The following is a 17,013-nucleotide window of genomic DNA, read 5'->3' on the forward strand; positions in this document are numbered from 1 at the left end:
AAGCACGCCGCATTCACTGCACGCCCCCCTCCGCCCGAGTGGTTAAGAGGCCACTACTTCAACTGCCTTTGCTCTCGACATCGCGCCATTGACTGTCGAGACCCTGTGGTCTGCAGACGGTGCTTTCGTTCGGGCCACAAAGCGCGCTTCTGCACCCACACTCCTCGGCCTCATCTGCGTCCAGGTGCTGCCAAGCTGCGCAAGGCGCCTCCCCCGACGTCGTCCTCGCCGCTGCCGACGACCTCGCCTCGTCCTCCCCAAGCTGCGCTCCCCCCACCGCCGCGTGTGTCGCTGCCGACGGCCCAGCCGCCCCGTCCCCAAGCTGCGATGGGCTCCTCTGCTGGCTCTTGGTCGGGTGACCACTCCACCCGCCCGGAGGTCTTCGCCGTGGTGCACAACACGCCGTCCATGCTGTTGGAAATCGCCCTGCTGGAATCCAACACCGTCGTCGCCTGGTTCGACCGCGACCGCCAGGCGTCCACCACCGAGATGGCGGCCTTCATCGCCGACAAGATTGGAGCTCTCCAGCCGGACGTCGTCGTGGTGCTGCATCACCCCGAGAAGTTTCTCGTGCGTTTCATCCACCGACACCACGCCGAGCTTGCCGTCTCCCGCCGCGAGCTGGCATTCGGCGACACCAAGCTTCAGCTCCGCGCCTGGCGGCTCGAGGCGCACGCCGAGCATGTGTACATGCGGCACCATGTCCGGCTCTGCCTCGAAGGCCTTCCCCTCTACGCTTGGGAGGAGCAAGCCGTCGCCAAGGCCATCGGCTCCGGGTGCTCCATTGACTACATCGAGCCTGCTTCTCAGTTGAAGACCCAAACGAAGGTCCTGGGGCTCTGGGCATGGACGACGTGCCCAAGCAAGGTGCCGAGGGTGAGCTGGATCACTCTTCCCGCCCGCAACGGAGGTGCGCCGGTGTATGGCCGAAAAGGCTTGGAGCACCGCATTCTGGTGCATCTCGACATCCACGAGGACCCCTCCTCTGGCAACATCGTCTCCAAGCCAAACCCTTGGCTGTACAACATCATCGACGGCGAGAAGCACATGAGGGACAGGCGTGAGAAAATCTCTCACCCCGTGCGGCATGACCGCAGGGATAGAGATGATGGTGATGGCCGGGACCGTGATGACGATTGCGATGATCGCCGCGGACGAAGCGGGCGGGACGCTCCCAGGAGCGGCCAAAGCTTGGGTGCTCGACTCAGACGTAGCCTCTCTCGTGCTCCTCGTGATGAGCAGCGTGGGTATGGCAGAGATGTCCGAGAGGATCGCCATGGCGGGTCTGGCCGGGACGGGCGCCGTCAGGCTGCCCTCGCCGATCCGGCCGCTGATGCTGCCCTGCTGCTGGGTTCTGGCTCTGCCAGTGCCCCGGAGGCCATTGCCATGGAGCTGCTACCAATTGTCCAAGCAACTCCGGCCCCTCAAGATGATGGGCGTGGTCGGAGCCCCTCTAGGCAAAGGCGGCCAGCTGCGACCAGGCGCCTCTCCCAGGAGGCGCGCACTCCGCCCACTTCCCCGCCTCGCTCCCCGACGTCGGTCCTCTGGCCCTCCCCTACTTCCAAGCGGGACTCGGCCCGAGCTGCGAGGATGGCCCTTCAGGAGCGAAGCCCCGCCCTCATCGAGCTGTGCTCGCCGACGGCCATGATGCGCCCGTTGATCTCCATCTCGCCGACGCGGCCTCCGGGGTTTGAACGCTCCCCGACTCCGCCTCTTCCTGGCGTTGGAGAGCTCCAGCGCACGCCTACTCCGCCAAGAGCCCGTTCTAGGCATGCTGATGATACTCTGCCGGCTGGGCTTGCTGCTTTGATCGCCCCTATCCAAGATGCTACTGCCCCTGTCCAGGATGCTGCTGTTGTGCTGCCTTCACAGTTGTTTGTTGTGCGCGAGCCGGCGCTGCTGGAGCGGGCCTACTCGCTGTGCAGCCCGCAGCCTCCACCCGCTGTATCTCCTCCTAGGAACCTGCGTACTCGCCGGAAGATGATGGCTGGGCTGAAGATTTGCAACAGCTCTGGGGGCATCTCGCTTCAGCGTGTGCGGCGCCCATCCGTCCGTCCCGAGGCTGTGCCCGCGGCTAAAATGGCCGAACGGCTGGTATGCCGGAGCCTGGGCATCACTAGAGATGGAGAAGATGTTACTGAAGCCACCCTTGCTGCTTTCTCGCTGAAATTTAAAGAGCAACTGACCCCAGAGATAATTGTGGCCATGCGTGATTTCTTCCAGCTGGACAATGGCGCTGTCAACGCAGTAGAAGACGTCCTCATTGGGCATGGAGGAGAGTCGACAATGGAACCTACTGCTGCTGGTACGGGAGAGCAAGAGGCTACAGTTTGAAGAATATTGCTTGTAGTGCCTCTGTAGGGTTGTCTAGTTTTCCAATGTTAGTGCTTTTATATTGCATTTCCTGTAAGGGGTCCTTGCCGTGTGTAGCATGGAACTTGCTACTTGTTAGCAGTACTGGCTTTTTGCCTTGCCTTAGTTGCTTCAACCCCAAGTTGTATTCTGCTATCAGATTGTACCCTGAGAATCTCTATGTTTCCCATGCATGAGCAACCTATCAACACTCTGAGATGGAACGTAACAGGACTAAATTGCCCAGACCGCAGGGCTACTGTTAAGGCAACAATCGAGGGCACCTCATGTCACCTTGTCTGCCTCCAACAAACAAAGCTCAGCTCCATCGACATGTTCATTGCGGCTTCCATTGGCGGAAATAGGCTTCATGGCTTCGCACAGCGGCCGGCTGAGGGGACCCGTGGTGGTATCCTCCTACTTTGGGATCAAGGCCTCCTGGAGGTCTCTGACATTGCCACATCTTCTTATTGTCTGTCGGCCATGGTACGCATCCGGGATACTGGAGCTACATTCAAAACCACTTCGGTGTATGGTCCCACCGACTCGGCGCGCAAGGATGCCTTTTTTGCGGAGCTCCTTAGCCACAAGCCGCTGCTGGGAGTCGCCTGGTTGGCCTCAGGCGACTTCAATCAAATTTATCGTGCTAGGGACAAAAATAAGAGAAACATGAACACAAGTAGGATCAACCGCTTCCGTGCGACGCTGAGTCTTGTGAGCTTAAGGAAATCCATCTTCAGAACAGGCGCTTCACCTGGAGTAACGAGCGATCCAATCCAACCATGTGCAAGCTAGACTCCTTCTGCAATGCAGAGTGGGACACCACATACAACACCCACGTTCTCCACGCGCTTTCGTCCTCCTTGTCGGACCACTGTCCGCTGCTCCTGGCAGATGACAAAGGACCCAGACGTCCCCGCTCCTTTAAATTTGAAAACATTTGGGTCTCCTTGCCTGGGTTCGCTGAGGTGATCCAAACGGCCTGGAATGAGCACGTACCCCACTCGGAGCCCTATCAAGTCCTTCATCATAAGCTCAGAAAAATCGCCCTCCGCCTTTCGGAATGGAGTAGAAAAATGTTCTCGAAGGCCAACGTCCAACTCCATGCGGCTCTGTTGGTCATCCTTTGGTTGGACATTGCTCAAGAGACGCGTCTCCTCTCCCCCGTCGAGTCCGACCTTCGGGCTAGACTTAAACGACGAGTCATTAGCCTGGCGGTCCTTCAGAGATCTAGGAAGAGCCAGTGTGCGAGGGTGGCCAACCTCAAAGAAGGGGATGCGAACACAAATTTTTTCCATCGACGTGTCAATGCCAGGAGAAGAAAAAACCATATTCACCGCATCAAACAGGCCCACAGTCGGGTGACTGAGCATGAGCAGAAGGAGAAGATCATCCACGACCACTTCTCCGAGGTCATGGGGTGGATTGGTACCAATAGTAACGTAGACTTTAACTGGGATGAGATCGACATCCAGCATCACAACCTCCACGCTCTTGGCGTTGTCATCACTGAGGAGGAGGTCTGGGCTGCTATCAAAGAAATGCCCAAGGACAAAGCTCCCGGCCCAGACGGCTTCACCGGCATTTTCTTCAAGAAATGTTGGGACCTCATCAAGGTGGACTTCATGCGAGTCATCCACTGCTTTGACTCCCTGCGCACGAACACCCTGCAATGGCTAAACTCTGCCAATGTGGTCTTATTGCCCAAGAAGGACGGCGCTGAGGGGATCTCGGATTATAGGCCTATCAGTCTTATCCACGCCGTTGCCAAAATCATCGCCAAGGTGCTGTCCATTCGCCTAGCGCCGCTCATGGATGCTCTGGTTTCCAATGCGCAGAGTGCATTTATCAAGAAGAGAAGCATTCATGATAATTTCATGTATGTTCGCAACTTCGCTCGACGGCTGCACAAGTGCAAGACTCCAGCTCTATTATTCAAGCTGGACATCAAAAAGGCTTTTGACTCAGTCCGATGGGAGTATGTCTTGGATCTCATGCAACGCATGGGGTTCCCTAATAAATTCAGAAATTGGATTGCGGCATTGCTTTCGTCCTCGTCCTCGCGCTTCCTCCTCAACGGCCTGCCTGGCCCCCCCATCAGGCATGGACATGGTTTTCGCCAAGGAGACCCCATCTCGCCTCTGCTCTTCGTCCTCGCAATTGACCCGTTGCACAAGATCCTCGACTTGGCTACGCGCAAGGGAATCATTCATAAGATCCGTGGCCGAGGTACAATGGCCAGAACCTCCCTCTATGCGGATGACGCCGCTGTGTTCATGGCGCCAATTAAGAGTGATATTGACAACCTTGCAACCATCTTAAAAGGCTTTGGAGACGTCACGGGCCTTTGCACCAACTTCCACAAAAGCTCTCTCGTTCCCATTCGATGCGCCAACCTTGATCTTGTGAGCATTCTCAGCAGCATCCCGGCGACCAGGGCGTTTTTCCCTATCAAATACTTGGGCCTCCCGCTCTCGGTTTGGAGACTGAAGAAAGTTGACTTCCAATACCTCCAGGACAAGGCAACTGGAAAATTGGTCACCTGGGATGGGCAGAACATCACCACCATTGGGCGCACGGCCCTTGTTCGCTCTGTTATCACCTCTCAGGCTGTGTACTCCATCACACCACTCACTGTCCCTCAGGGTTCCCTTGACAACCTCAACAAGATTGAGCGAGCTTTTCTTTGGTCCGGCTCTGACAAGACCACCGGTGCCAAATGTAAAGTCAACTGGGACATGGTCTGCCACCCCACCAGCTATGGGGGTTTGGGTGTTCTTAACACCGACAAATTTGCTCGTGCTTTGAGGCTCAGATGGCTTTGGTTTGAATGGAAAGAGCCGTCCAAGCTCTGGGTCGGCCTGAGCAACCCTTGCACCGAGGAGGACCGTGATTTTTTCTACGCCTCCACTTCCATTATCATGGGCAATGGGGCCAAAACGCCTTTTTGGGACTCCCCCTGGCTGCTTGGCCGCAAGCCGAAGGACATTGCACCTCTCGTCTTTGAGGCCTCGAGGAGAAAGAACTGGAAGGTGCGAGAGGCTATTAGAGAGAATGCTTGGATGCTTACGATCAGACGAGACATTACCATCACTGGCCAGCATGTGCGGGAATTTTTCACCCTCTGGATGCTCATTCATGACATACACCTTGACACCCACTCCGAGGATGACATCATTTGGAAGCACTCTTCGGATGGCTCATATTCGGCGTCCACTGCATACAAGGCACAATTTCTAGGTTTGATGCTTTCCCCCATGGACTCCATGGTCTGGAAAATGTGGGCGCCCCCAAAGGTCAAATTCTTCTCTTGGCTGGCCTTACAAGATCGGATTTGGACCGCCGACAGGCTAGAGCGACGTGGCTGGGACAACTGCGGTCTTTGCCCGCTCTGTAAGCAGGTGCAGGAGTCGGGCGTCCACCTATTCGCCAAATGCCGCTTCACCTTGAGGCTTTGGCGGATGCTCATTGACAAGTATGGGCTTGCGCATCTGGACCCTTCTGACTGGCACATTGAGGATTCCCTCCTCTCTTGGTGGGACAAGCGCACCAATTCGAGCATTCCGGATCGTCGAGCCATGGCCTCCCTTACCATGCTCGTATCCTGGACAATTTGGAACGAAAGGAACGCTAGAGTCTTCCGCCACAAAGAGACGCCACCACCAATCCTTCTCAAGCTTATTATAGATGAGGCCAACCTATGGGTTACTGCAGGGGCTAAACAATTAGGGAAAATTGTATCTCGCGAGTAATTGTCATGCCGTACCTCGGCCTTGTGTAACTCTACAAAACTCTATTCTCCTCTACTTTAATAGATGAGGTAAATCTTTTGCCTCCGTTTCAAAAAAAAAAATTTGAGTTTTGTTGAAGGTTTACATTGGGCCGCTGACCACCGGAGATGGCAAGGCATCGGTGAAACCCGGTTGTCGTTTCAGACGTCTTTTTCAGCCGGCCGGTCAGTCGCTCCTTCCAAACGAAAAGCGAAGTGCTTTTCATGTCTTTTCTTGGGTTTCTAGATCGTGATGATCCTCCCCCGACTGTGTGCGTTGGGGCTCCTCTTTTGGCATGGGCCTTTTTGTCTGCACCTGAAAGAGGAGGGATTAGGCTGCTCTCTGTCCGGATTAGCGCAGGCAAAGGGAACTGGATCAGCCTGAGTGTTCCTGTCGCTGAGCTATGCTTGCTTGCACAGTGATGCAAGATGGCAACCTCAGTTGGGTTGATGGTGACACAGCTGTGTGTATCCATGGGTATTTTCCATGCTTTTCTTTATTTTACGTGAAGATATTTTTATTTTTAATTGTATTTGCTCTCCTGATGAGGAGGTTGAAGCGAAGCCAAGTCAATGCAGCAGCAAAGTACGTATGCTGCTACTAATCTTGGTCAGAAAAGCGATGTGTGGAAGGAAGCTGTGGGCGCGTCCAGGTCCAACGTTCAGATAAGCTCCCATTTCAGACTTGGACGGTCAAGCAGAGGGATTAAGTAGTACTAGTACCAATTGGTGGGTTGAGTTGTCAATGCATCACTAGTGATGCGTTTTAATACACTCCATCATCTATAGCATTGTGCAGTATAATAGTGGCAGCTATCAACCGTACAGAAATCAGATATGTTATTGTTGGCCAAGAAAGATACAAGAGGATGCTCTCGTCCTCACGGAGGTTAACTATACTAACTAAACGGCGGATGTGCGGTTAGGAGAAGAGAGCGGAGGAGGAGGTAGTTGGAGCTTGGAGTCAAACACGTATGCAGAGGCAGAAGCTCGTCTGGGAAATGGAGAGCCCAACTCCCTGCGTGATCTGCTAAGAGCATCTTCAACGGGCGCGCAGCGCGTTAATTTTTTTTACAGCATCAAAATAATCTTTTTCTTTGCGCGTAGCAAGGCGTTGGCTCCAGCAATCGCTGTAAAATATGTCGCACGAACAGCTCCAGCAGGCGCGCTAAATTTCCAGCGCGCGAGCAGTGGACGCTTGCAAATATGATTACATGTTCATTTTGACAATATGATGATGTTTCAAACATTAAACAAATATGCAAAATAGGAGTTGGAGCAACATAGCATAGTTCAATTGCACGACATAGTTCAAAATCACCCAACCAAGTTCATGACAAATAAAAGTTCACACAAACAAATGGCACATCAACAATCATGCCACATCGTCATCCTCCTCTTCTTCCTCCTCATTCGAAGATGATTCTTCCTCCTATTCATTTTCAAGCGCCGCATCGTCATCGGGAGCTCAGATGGTATTCGCAAGATCTCCAACGGCATCATGCGAAGGCATGTGAGGCACACCGGAAGCCATGCGTCCACCCATGTCACCCGGAGGTGCTCCCATGCCTCTCATGAGAGGCCCAAAACTCATGCCTTCCATACTTTCCATGATAGCTCCGAAGCCACCCATGCCTCCCATGATAGCTCCGAAGTCACTCATGCCTCCCATGGTAGCTCCGAAGCCACCCATGCCTCCCATGTCGCCCATGGTAGCTCCGAAGCCTCCCATGATAGCTCCCATGCCTCCCATGGACACGGCTCTTTTTTGGACAAGACTTCATCGCGGGAAAGATTGACGTACTCCTTTTGCCTACCATCGAGGGTAGATATGTCCATGAAGAACAAGTACTTCTTCCATTCCTATAATCTTGCTCGCTCTTCCATGGCCAATTTCTTCTCCTCCAATGCCACCTTCATCTCTTCGACCGCGACCCCCCTCTCCTCGGCTGCCAACCTCCTCTCCTCGGCCGCCGCATCTTGGCTTCTTGCCATCATCCTCACCTCGTTTGCTTCCTTTCGTGCCTTCACTGTAGCTTCCATAGCATTCTTTAAATCATCATCTCCTCCCTTCTTCTTCTTCTTCTTCTTCTTCTCATCATTTGATACCTCCTCCTTCTCATCATCATCCAAATCAATAGTTGCCTTGCTTTTCTTGCTCTCCTCTTGGTCATCACGGGCTTCCATTTCTCTTCATCTTTCAACACATTATAACAATGGGGCAACACAAATGGTCTTCCTTTCTTGACCTTCCCTTTCTTGGTCTTCTTCTCTTCTCCTTGAAATAAGTTTTGTGCAATAGTGAGCTACAAACAAAAGAACAAGTTAGCACTTGAAACACCAAAGAAGAAGCATGAACATGCAAGGAACATAAAGAAATGACACTTACCCTATCTCTATCATCAGTGCCACTTGGGTTTATCGTGTCAACCGCCTTAAGTGTCGCCGCCCACCTTTAACAATCTTTGTTGATTGTCGACCACCGGGGGCGAAGAGATCTAACGGTGCGGTCAATTCCACTCTTGTTGTGTATATCAAAGTGCTCCTTCATCCGGACCCAATATGTATCTCTACTTTGGTCCCCTCCAATGTTGGCATCCATAGACACATGCAACCATGTATTGCATAGCACGATGTCTTCGTTCATGGTGTAGTTGCCCGCTCTTCCTTTCGGTGCATCGACGATACCCTCACCATCCTCGTCCACCTCAAACTCATGATCATCTTCATGCACTTCGTTAGTTTGAGACCAATGAGAATTATTGGAGCCAACACCCATAGTTGACATATATGTGTCATCATTGAAACTACAAAGTATGTAGAAGAAAAACTAAGCTATCCATATGTATACACTTATGTAAAAAAACACCAACAAAAAAGGGGTGGGGAAAAATCACATCTTGCGGGCATTTCATCAAACACCTTGTGCGCATCGGCCGCCGGTGCAACAAATTGCGAGCTCTCCGGCGCTTCGGTCGGTGGAGGCGTGGCCGGACGCCCTGCAAGCTTCTTCTTCGGCAGCCTAGAAGAGCCACCCGCCTTGTTCTTCTTTCCGGACACCTTCCCCGCCGCCGCATTCGGGTGCTTGGAGACGGGGCCCGTGGCTTCACGGCGAGCGGTGGTGCGTCGCCACCCCGCGAGGTCGTTAGTGGCGCCATGAAAAGGCCGCGCGCGAGACCGGTGCTTGGAGGAGGGTCGCTGGCGGCGAAGCAGAAGCTCAACCCCGCGCTAGGGTTTGTGGTGGTGGCGGCAGCAGCGGAGGGGTCGCGGGTGTAGGCAGGGGTTGGGGGGTGTCGGCGCGTCCTTCCATCGGTCGAATTTCGTCGGCGGCGGCGTGGGGCGGAGCCGCCGGAGAGGTTGGCTGCAGTTGGTCGCTTGCGCCCGAATGTCCAGCGCGCAGGAGCGGGTGCATGAAATAAGCGGCGCGCGATGCCATTTTCCTCCGCGCGCTGAACCCATTATACCACGCGCGCGATTATTGCGCAGTTGCTGGAGCGCCCGTTACGGCCTCTCGCGCGCAAAAAAAAACTATTTTTTCAGCGTGGGGCTAAGATAGCGCGTCTGTTGGAGATGCTCTAATATATATATATATATATATATATATATATATATATATATATATATATATATATATATTGGTGTCTGAGAGCATCTACAACCTGACGTCCCATATCCGCGCTTGGTCATTGTCTGGACCTAAAATTACCACCCGACTGGATGCATGAAACGCAGTCCAAATGTCCGGACAGTCTACCTTATCATTGTCTTGACATAAAGTTGCTACCCAACCGGACGCCAGAAACGCAGTCCAAACGTCCGGACAGTCTACCTGATCATTGCCTCGACATAAAGTTGCTACCCAACCGGGCGCGAGAAACGCAGTCCAAACGCCCGGGCCGATCGGCAACCCCATATCCAGCCCATATGTGGGGCGGATATGGGGACACCTGGATCTGTCTGCCATGTCGGATCCGACCCACATTGGCTCACCCAATCCCACATATATTCAACCGTATCCGCGCTCTGGAGAAAACCCTAACCGCACTCCATTCCACTCCCGATCGCCCCCATGCTCCTTTCCGACGAACTCTGGCATGGATGACAGTGGAACTGACTCCAAGATGTCCGGATCCGACGACTGGGACCTCATCCCTTGTAGTTCCGACGAGGAGATGGTCATCTACGCTGCACTCTGACGCTCCCGAGAGGAGTGGACCTGGACACGGACGGACTCGTTCCGGCGGGAATCCATTGCGTCCGCAGAAATGGTGATTGGATCCGCCGGGGTTCGTGGTGGGAGGCGATGTACACCTGCCTTGCTTGACGCGGTGTGGTCCATCTGGCGCCAAACCCAGGGATGGCGGCGCAACCATTCGTTGGTGTGTCGTCCTCGTGAGATCGGGCTCCAAGTCGGAGGTAAACACTGGCATGGTGTACGACAAGCACGATGTGGACACGAGGCATGCCTGTCGTGCAAGGCACCAAGCACAGATGGCAGTGGAGGCGGAGTCGCACGTTGCCGACGCAAGGCATGCCCGCCGGGCAAGGCACCAAGCATGGATGGTTGCAGAAGCACTCGCGGCCGAGGCTACGGAGGCGGAGTCATAGGCCGTCAAGCCCATCTGCCCCGCAGTTCCATCATCGATCTCACGTCTACCGGTGACGGACAGGTCGCGGACTCTGATGAGAAAGAGTAGGGAATGGGACACGACGGAGTCTTGAGTCCCATGAGCGGGTCTATGAGCCATGTTCTACTCTACCTCGCCGGCGACCGCACCTTCACTCTGAGGGGCTCAGCTGACCGCCGGACATGGATACGGCCAGAACAACAAGGACAATTGCATGTGCAAATTTATCCTAGTTTTAGGTTCATGTAATTTTATGGATTTGATTATTTCATTTCGACGAGGTAACCGGTTGTGGAATTTTTTTTTGTTTTACGTGCTAACCAGTCATTATCCACGGACGCACCAAATCAAATTAGGTATGCGTGGTTGTAGATGCTCTCAGGAGCCCAGATCTTTGATGCCTCGTGGCATCGCCGATCATTTCAACCTCTCACGTGAGCGTTGTGCACTGGGCACATGGACGTAGTACGTTGGTCCCTCGTTGGCAAACGGCAACACCGACCCACCTCTCCAGACTCCAGGGTGGACGGGGGTTGATGGTAATGAATCATGGATCAAACGGTAGGCAGGGGGTACAAATGAACCAATTTATTCATTTAGTTGCACGCAGGCTCACTCACCTCGCCGCAAGCAGTAATGCTCACCACTGTTGCCTGGCTACAGCCAAGTTGGAGTTGGATGTCCTCCTGTCCAGTGTCTGTCCACTGCTCCCGTGTTGTTGACATATAATAATAATCATCATAACAATCCCTTTCGATTAGCGTGCTGCCGAATTCCATGGGTGAAATTAAAGGCCCTGTCTCCTTTTATCAGAGAAGGGAAGAGAGTAGATGTGGACACGTCCGGGCCAAGAGCAGGTTGCCTGGCCAGTAGGAGCATGCTGCATTTCGAAGCTACTACTAATAAACAGATGGTGATGCATCACGGATCGGATCAGGCATACGCGTCCGAGAGGAGTTCACTAAACCCAGAGGCCAGGCCAGGCCAGCGAGCGAGCGAACCAAACCCAACCCAACCCGACCCACCTATCACGTTCGCCTACTTAATGAGGCCACCGCCGAGATCGCTCCAGAGCAGCCTACGCCTGACGGTGACGGTGACCCGAATTACTCACCCAACCCCACCCAGTGCCCACCGGCCACTCTTGAGGAGAAGCTCGCCAACTTTCTTTCTGCGTGTGCGTTTTGCAGCCCCGCCAGATCTCGTAGTCTCGACGTTTATGGCGGGCGTTTGGCCGTTTCCGTGGGAGGGAGGGAGGGTGTCATGTCAGTTACGCCCAAAGTCTTCTTTCCGCAAACAACAAAAAGGTTTAGTCGAAAAGTGAATGGCAAATCGACAAATCCGAAGGAGTCGTGTGCTAACAAGGCCCAGGTCTGACGCCTCGTACGTAGGTGCCTATTTGCTGACTTGCGGGTTTCATGGAATTCAGACTGTCCGGGTTTGCTTCGAGAAATGGCGTTGGCGTGTGTATGCGTCACTCACTCCATCGATGAGAAATTGAGAATGAAGGACCGGAACTTCCTTCGTATCTCGTTGGGCTTTTTTTCGTCCGGATTTGAGGGGTATCTCATTGGTTGCTAGGCAGTGACGTAGCACCATGATTTTCCACATGTATGTGTGTATTTGATTTCAGAAAATTTTATTTTTGAAAATTTTAAATTAAGAGCTTCATGGAGTTCGAGCTCCATTAGCAATTTCCGAGAGTAAGGGCATCTCTAACATTGACCTGCAAATTCTCTCCAGCATCCGTTCGCGGATAGGGGAGACCCGTCTGCGGACACGAATACGGAAGGCATCCATCCAACGCTGCAGCATATAATTCAAGGCAGGTTTGAACTAACCGGACGAAATTCATGCAAACAAGGTGGATTTTCATATAAACCGGAGCACATTCATTACAATTAAGACATTTACCATATAAACAGGACGGAACTCATTACATTTTGGACAATTTTTAACTAAACCCTACACCAAAGCTAATCTAAATGGTCGCTGGCGCCTGTTCCCCATGTCCGGCCATGAGCCCCGAGCATTGAAGCTCCGGCTGTTGTCTTCGCCTTCGCCAGTTCCGCCTCGGCGCTCTCCAGCTCTCCCTCCGTAACGTCAGCCACCGCAGCCTGAGCGGCTAATCGGCCAATGATGATCAGCCCATCAACCTTGGCTTCAGCGGGAGGGAAGGAGAGGTGGTCTTCTTGGGACCCGAGCAGCGGCGACCTGCCATGCACCACTCTTCCTCCCTGCCGACGACGCCTGTAGACATGCCAGCTTCATTGTCATGGCGCTGGGCGCGCGGGTGTGGCGGAGTTGGCATCCTCGTCGTTGCTCTTGCCAAACACCTCGTCCATCTCCCTGTAGGCGGTCTCTAATTTCACTTGATGGAGGCGGTACTGCCAATGGTCGCGACGGATGTCGCAGGTAGAGTGGTAGGAGTCGACCAACGCCTCCTACTCTGCTACTTCCATGTTTGGTACGATGGCCGTGGCGACGGCAGGTTGCTCCTCGAGGAGGCCGGGGTTGTAGGCCTGGTCGACTTTCACTTATCTGAACCTGGCCTCCTGCTCCTCCCGCATCATGTTTGTGTAGTGCGCACAAGCCTTGCCAATGGTGAGGCTGGCATGCACCGACGAGGAGGGTGGCGCCGGCTCATCCTCGCCACGTCCTCCATTGGGACGTCGACGGCGGTCGTCTGCCTGCCAATCGGCAGCAATGGAGGTCATCTCCTTCTTCTTCTCGGACGAGGGGTTGTCCAAGAGGGCTTTGGATCCCGAGGAGGCCATGGCGGGCGTGGTTCAGAGAGGAGAAAGGGACCGGAGGAGGATGAATGCTGCTATGGCCGGGGCTAGAGTTTATATAGCGAGGATATGGCAATGGGCCGCAGTGGTGTGGTTTGATGGAGGGCGGTAGACTACGAACGGGTGGCGCTGGAGTAGGTTCCTTGGCATCCGCATATCATTAATATAGGGAAACGGAATGCCAGAGTGTCGTTTGAACATGGAGAACTCGAGTGCACCGGGAAGCGGCGCAGGCGGCGCTCTCTCGGTCGGCGCACCACTTCAATGCCAGCAACAGTGAGAGGTCAAGTTCGCTCTGGCTGAGGATGAATGCGTCATGAACGCTTTGGAGCGGTGCTAACCGCTGCTACTTGTGATAGGCGTTGGGATTTCCCCGAAGAGGAAGAGTGATGTAGTATAGTAATAGATAGTATTCCACTCAATTAAGAACTAAGGTTTATCGAACTAATAGGAGACTTATGCCAACAAATGTCAACAGTACCTGCACACACGCACAACAAATACTTGCACTGATACGTCTCCAACTTATCTGTCGGCCTAGTGGGAACCAGGGTATCATGGCCTGTCTACCTCCGGCCCAGAAGGTGATGCTTGGGCCGGCCTGCAAGGGATGGCCCTACCTTGGCCGCTTCGGAGGGAGCAGCCTCGCGAGGCCTCTTGCCTCCAGGCCGAGCCCCGCTAAGACTGACAAGTACCAGGTCGCCTCGCGAGGCCCCCCTCACGAGGCCATCTCACGAGGCGAGTCGTACAGTGCCATCCGCGGGGCTCCGAGTCCATCACATGGATGACATCCCGCTGTCAGGATAAGGACGGTAGGGCGTGATCAAGACCAGCCATTCTGGTGATAAGGGAGCAGGAGCGTTTGTCTCCCCCAAAGCAAGTCCCAAAGCCTTCCGCTTTGGTGTAAGAAGATCAGGACGAGTCAGCGCACCAGGGCGGAGGTCATCACTGAGCCCACCAGCGCGTGAGGATGGAAACTTTAGCAGGCGAAGACCGCCTTTAGTTAGGATAATCCTAGGCACTTGTTCCCCTTTGAATTGCCGCCCTGTGGCCACCCTTTCCTGCTCAGATTTTCGGGGGAAGAGGACCAAGGACGATAAAGGGGCAGGGCCACCTCGATGTAAGGGGATCGAGCTATTCTCTCCCACACGCTTCGTGTACCTCGAGCTCCAAGCGCTCCATTACACAACAATCCCACACAAGCAGGAGTAGGGTTTTACACCACACGATGGCCCAAACCTGGGTAACTCGTGTGTCCCCGTCGTGTCCGGTGTGAGTGAGCGTGCTCGTTGTCGTCTCGCCATAGTCCCCGTCGGGTCGTAGGTTGCCAAGCAAAGCCCCCTAGAGTTTGAACCCTAGTTCTTGGAGATTTTCGTGGATGCGGATCCCAGACTCCGACATTTGGTGCATCAGGTAAGGGGACTTCTTGTCTTCACACCTTCGACCTCGACATCGATATGGATGACGTCGATGCCGCTCACCAGGCACGCGTTGCGCGCCGGGCTGCCACCAGGCACGCGTTGCGCACCGGGCTGCCGCCAGGGTCCATGCTGCGCCCGCCACCCGTGGTGCCCCTAGGCGGCGCCCTCGCGTCACCACCAAGCCCGTGGGAGAGCTGGTGGCCTCCTCCGTCCACTCGTCGGTGAACTAGGAGGTGCGTGTTGGGGAACGTAGCATAAATTCAAAATTTTCCTACGTGTCACCAAGATCTATCTATGGAGTCATCTAGCAACGAGGGAGGAGTGGATCTACATACCCTTGTAGATCGCGCGCGGAAGCGTTCAAGAGAACGGGGTTGATGGAGTCGTACTCGTCGTGATCCAAATCACCGATGATCCTAGCGCCGAACGGACGGCACCTCCGCATTCAAAACACGTACGGAGCAGCGACGTCTCCTCCTTCTTGATCCAGCAAGGGGGGAGGAGAGGTTGATGGAGATCCAGCAGCACGACGGCGTGGTGGTGGAAGTAGCGGGATTCCAACAGGGTTTTGCCAAGCGCTGCGGGAGGAGGGAGATGTGTCATGGGAGGGAGAGGGAGGCGCCAGGGCTTGGGTGTTGCTGCCCTCCTTCCCCCAACTATATATAGGGCCAAGGGAGAGGGGGGGGGGGCGCAGCCTTGGCCCTTCCTCCAAGGAAGGGTGCGGCCAGGGAGGAGTCCCTCCTCCCCAAGGCACCTCGGAGGTGCCTTCCCCCTTTAGGACTCTTCCTTTCCCTCTTCTCTTGGCACATGGGCCTCTTGGGGCTGGTGCCCTTGGCCCATATAGGCCAAGGCGCACCCCCTACAGCCCATGTGGCCCCCCGGGGCAGGTGGCCCCACCCGGTGGACCCCCGGGACCCTTCCGGTGGTCCCGGTACAATACCGGTGACCCCGAAACTTGTCCCGATGACCAAAATAGGACTTCCCATATATAAATCTTTACCTCCGGACCATTCCGTAACTCCTCGTGACGTCCGGGATCTCATCCGGGATTCTGAACAACTTTCGGGTTACCGCATACTAATATCTCTATAACCCTAGCGTCACCGAACCTTAAGTGTGTAGATCCTACGGGTTCGGGAGACATGCAGACATGACCGAGATGACTCTCCGGTCAATAACCAACAGCGGGATCTGGATACCCATGTTGGCTCCCACATGTTCCACGATGATCTCATCGGATGAACCACGATGTCAAGGACTTAATCAATCCCGTATACAATTCCCTTTGTCTATCGGTACAATACTTGCCCGAGATTCGATCGTCAGTATCCCGATACCTTGTTCAATCTCGTTACCGGCAAGTCTCTTTACTCGTTTCGTAACACATCATCCCGTGATCAACTCCTTGATCACATTGTGCACATTATGATGATGTCCTACCGAGTGGGCCCAGAGATACCTCTCCGTTTACATGGAGTGACAAATCCCAGTCTCGATTCGTGCCAACCCAACAGACACTTTCGGAGATACCTGTAGTGTACCTTTATAGCCACCTAGTTACGTTGTGACGTTTGGCACACCCAAAGCACTCCTACGGTATCCGGGAGTTGCACAATCTCATGGTCTAAGGAAATGATACTTGACATTAGAAAAGCTTTAGCATACGAACTACATGATCTTGTGCTAGGCTTAGGATTGGGTCTTTGTCCATCACATCATTCTCCTAATGATGTGATCCCGTTACCAATGACATCCAATGTCCCTGGTCAGGAAACCGTAACCATCCATTGATCAACGAGCTAGTCAACTAGAGGCTTACTAGGGACATGGTGTTGTCTATGTATCCACACATGTATCTGAGTTCCCTATCAATACAATTCTAGCATGGATAATAAACGATTATCATGAACAAGGAAATATAATAATAATCAATTTAATATTGCCTCTAGGGCATATTTCCAACAGTCTCCCACTTGCACTAGAGTCAATAATCCAGTTCACATCGCTATGCGACTAACACTCAAGGTCACATCCCCATGTGACTAACACCC

The 17,013-nt window shown here is 53.8% G+C and overlaps 1 protein-coding gene across 1 annotated transcript; it reads left to right on the top strand.

The window, feature by feature from the left end:
- Positions 1 to 312: 312 nt before the first annotated feature.
- LOC147959153 (uncharacterized) lies at positions 313 to 2,408 on the top strand. Its single transcript, XM_087531808.1, has one exon. It carries the CDS (start codon positions 328 to 330, stop codon positions 2,332 to 2,334), a length of 2,007 nt encoding a protein of 668 aa, XP_087387934.1. The 5' UTR covers positions 313 to 327; the 3' UTR covers positions 2,335 to 2,408.
- Positions 2,409 to 17,013: the final 14,605 nt, after the last annotated feature.

Source organism: Triticum urartu, chromosome 7A, assembly GCF_056163025.1.
Source record: "Triticum urartu cultivar PI428250 chromosome 7A, HENAU_Tu73, whole genome shotgun sequence".
Classification (NCBI taxonomy): Eukaryota; Viridiplantae; Streptophyta; class Magnoliopsida; order Poales; family Poaceae; genus Triticum; species Triticum urartu.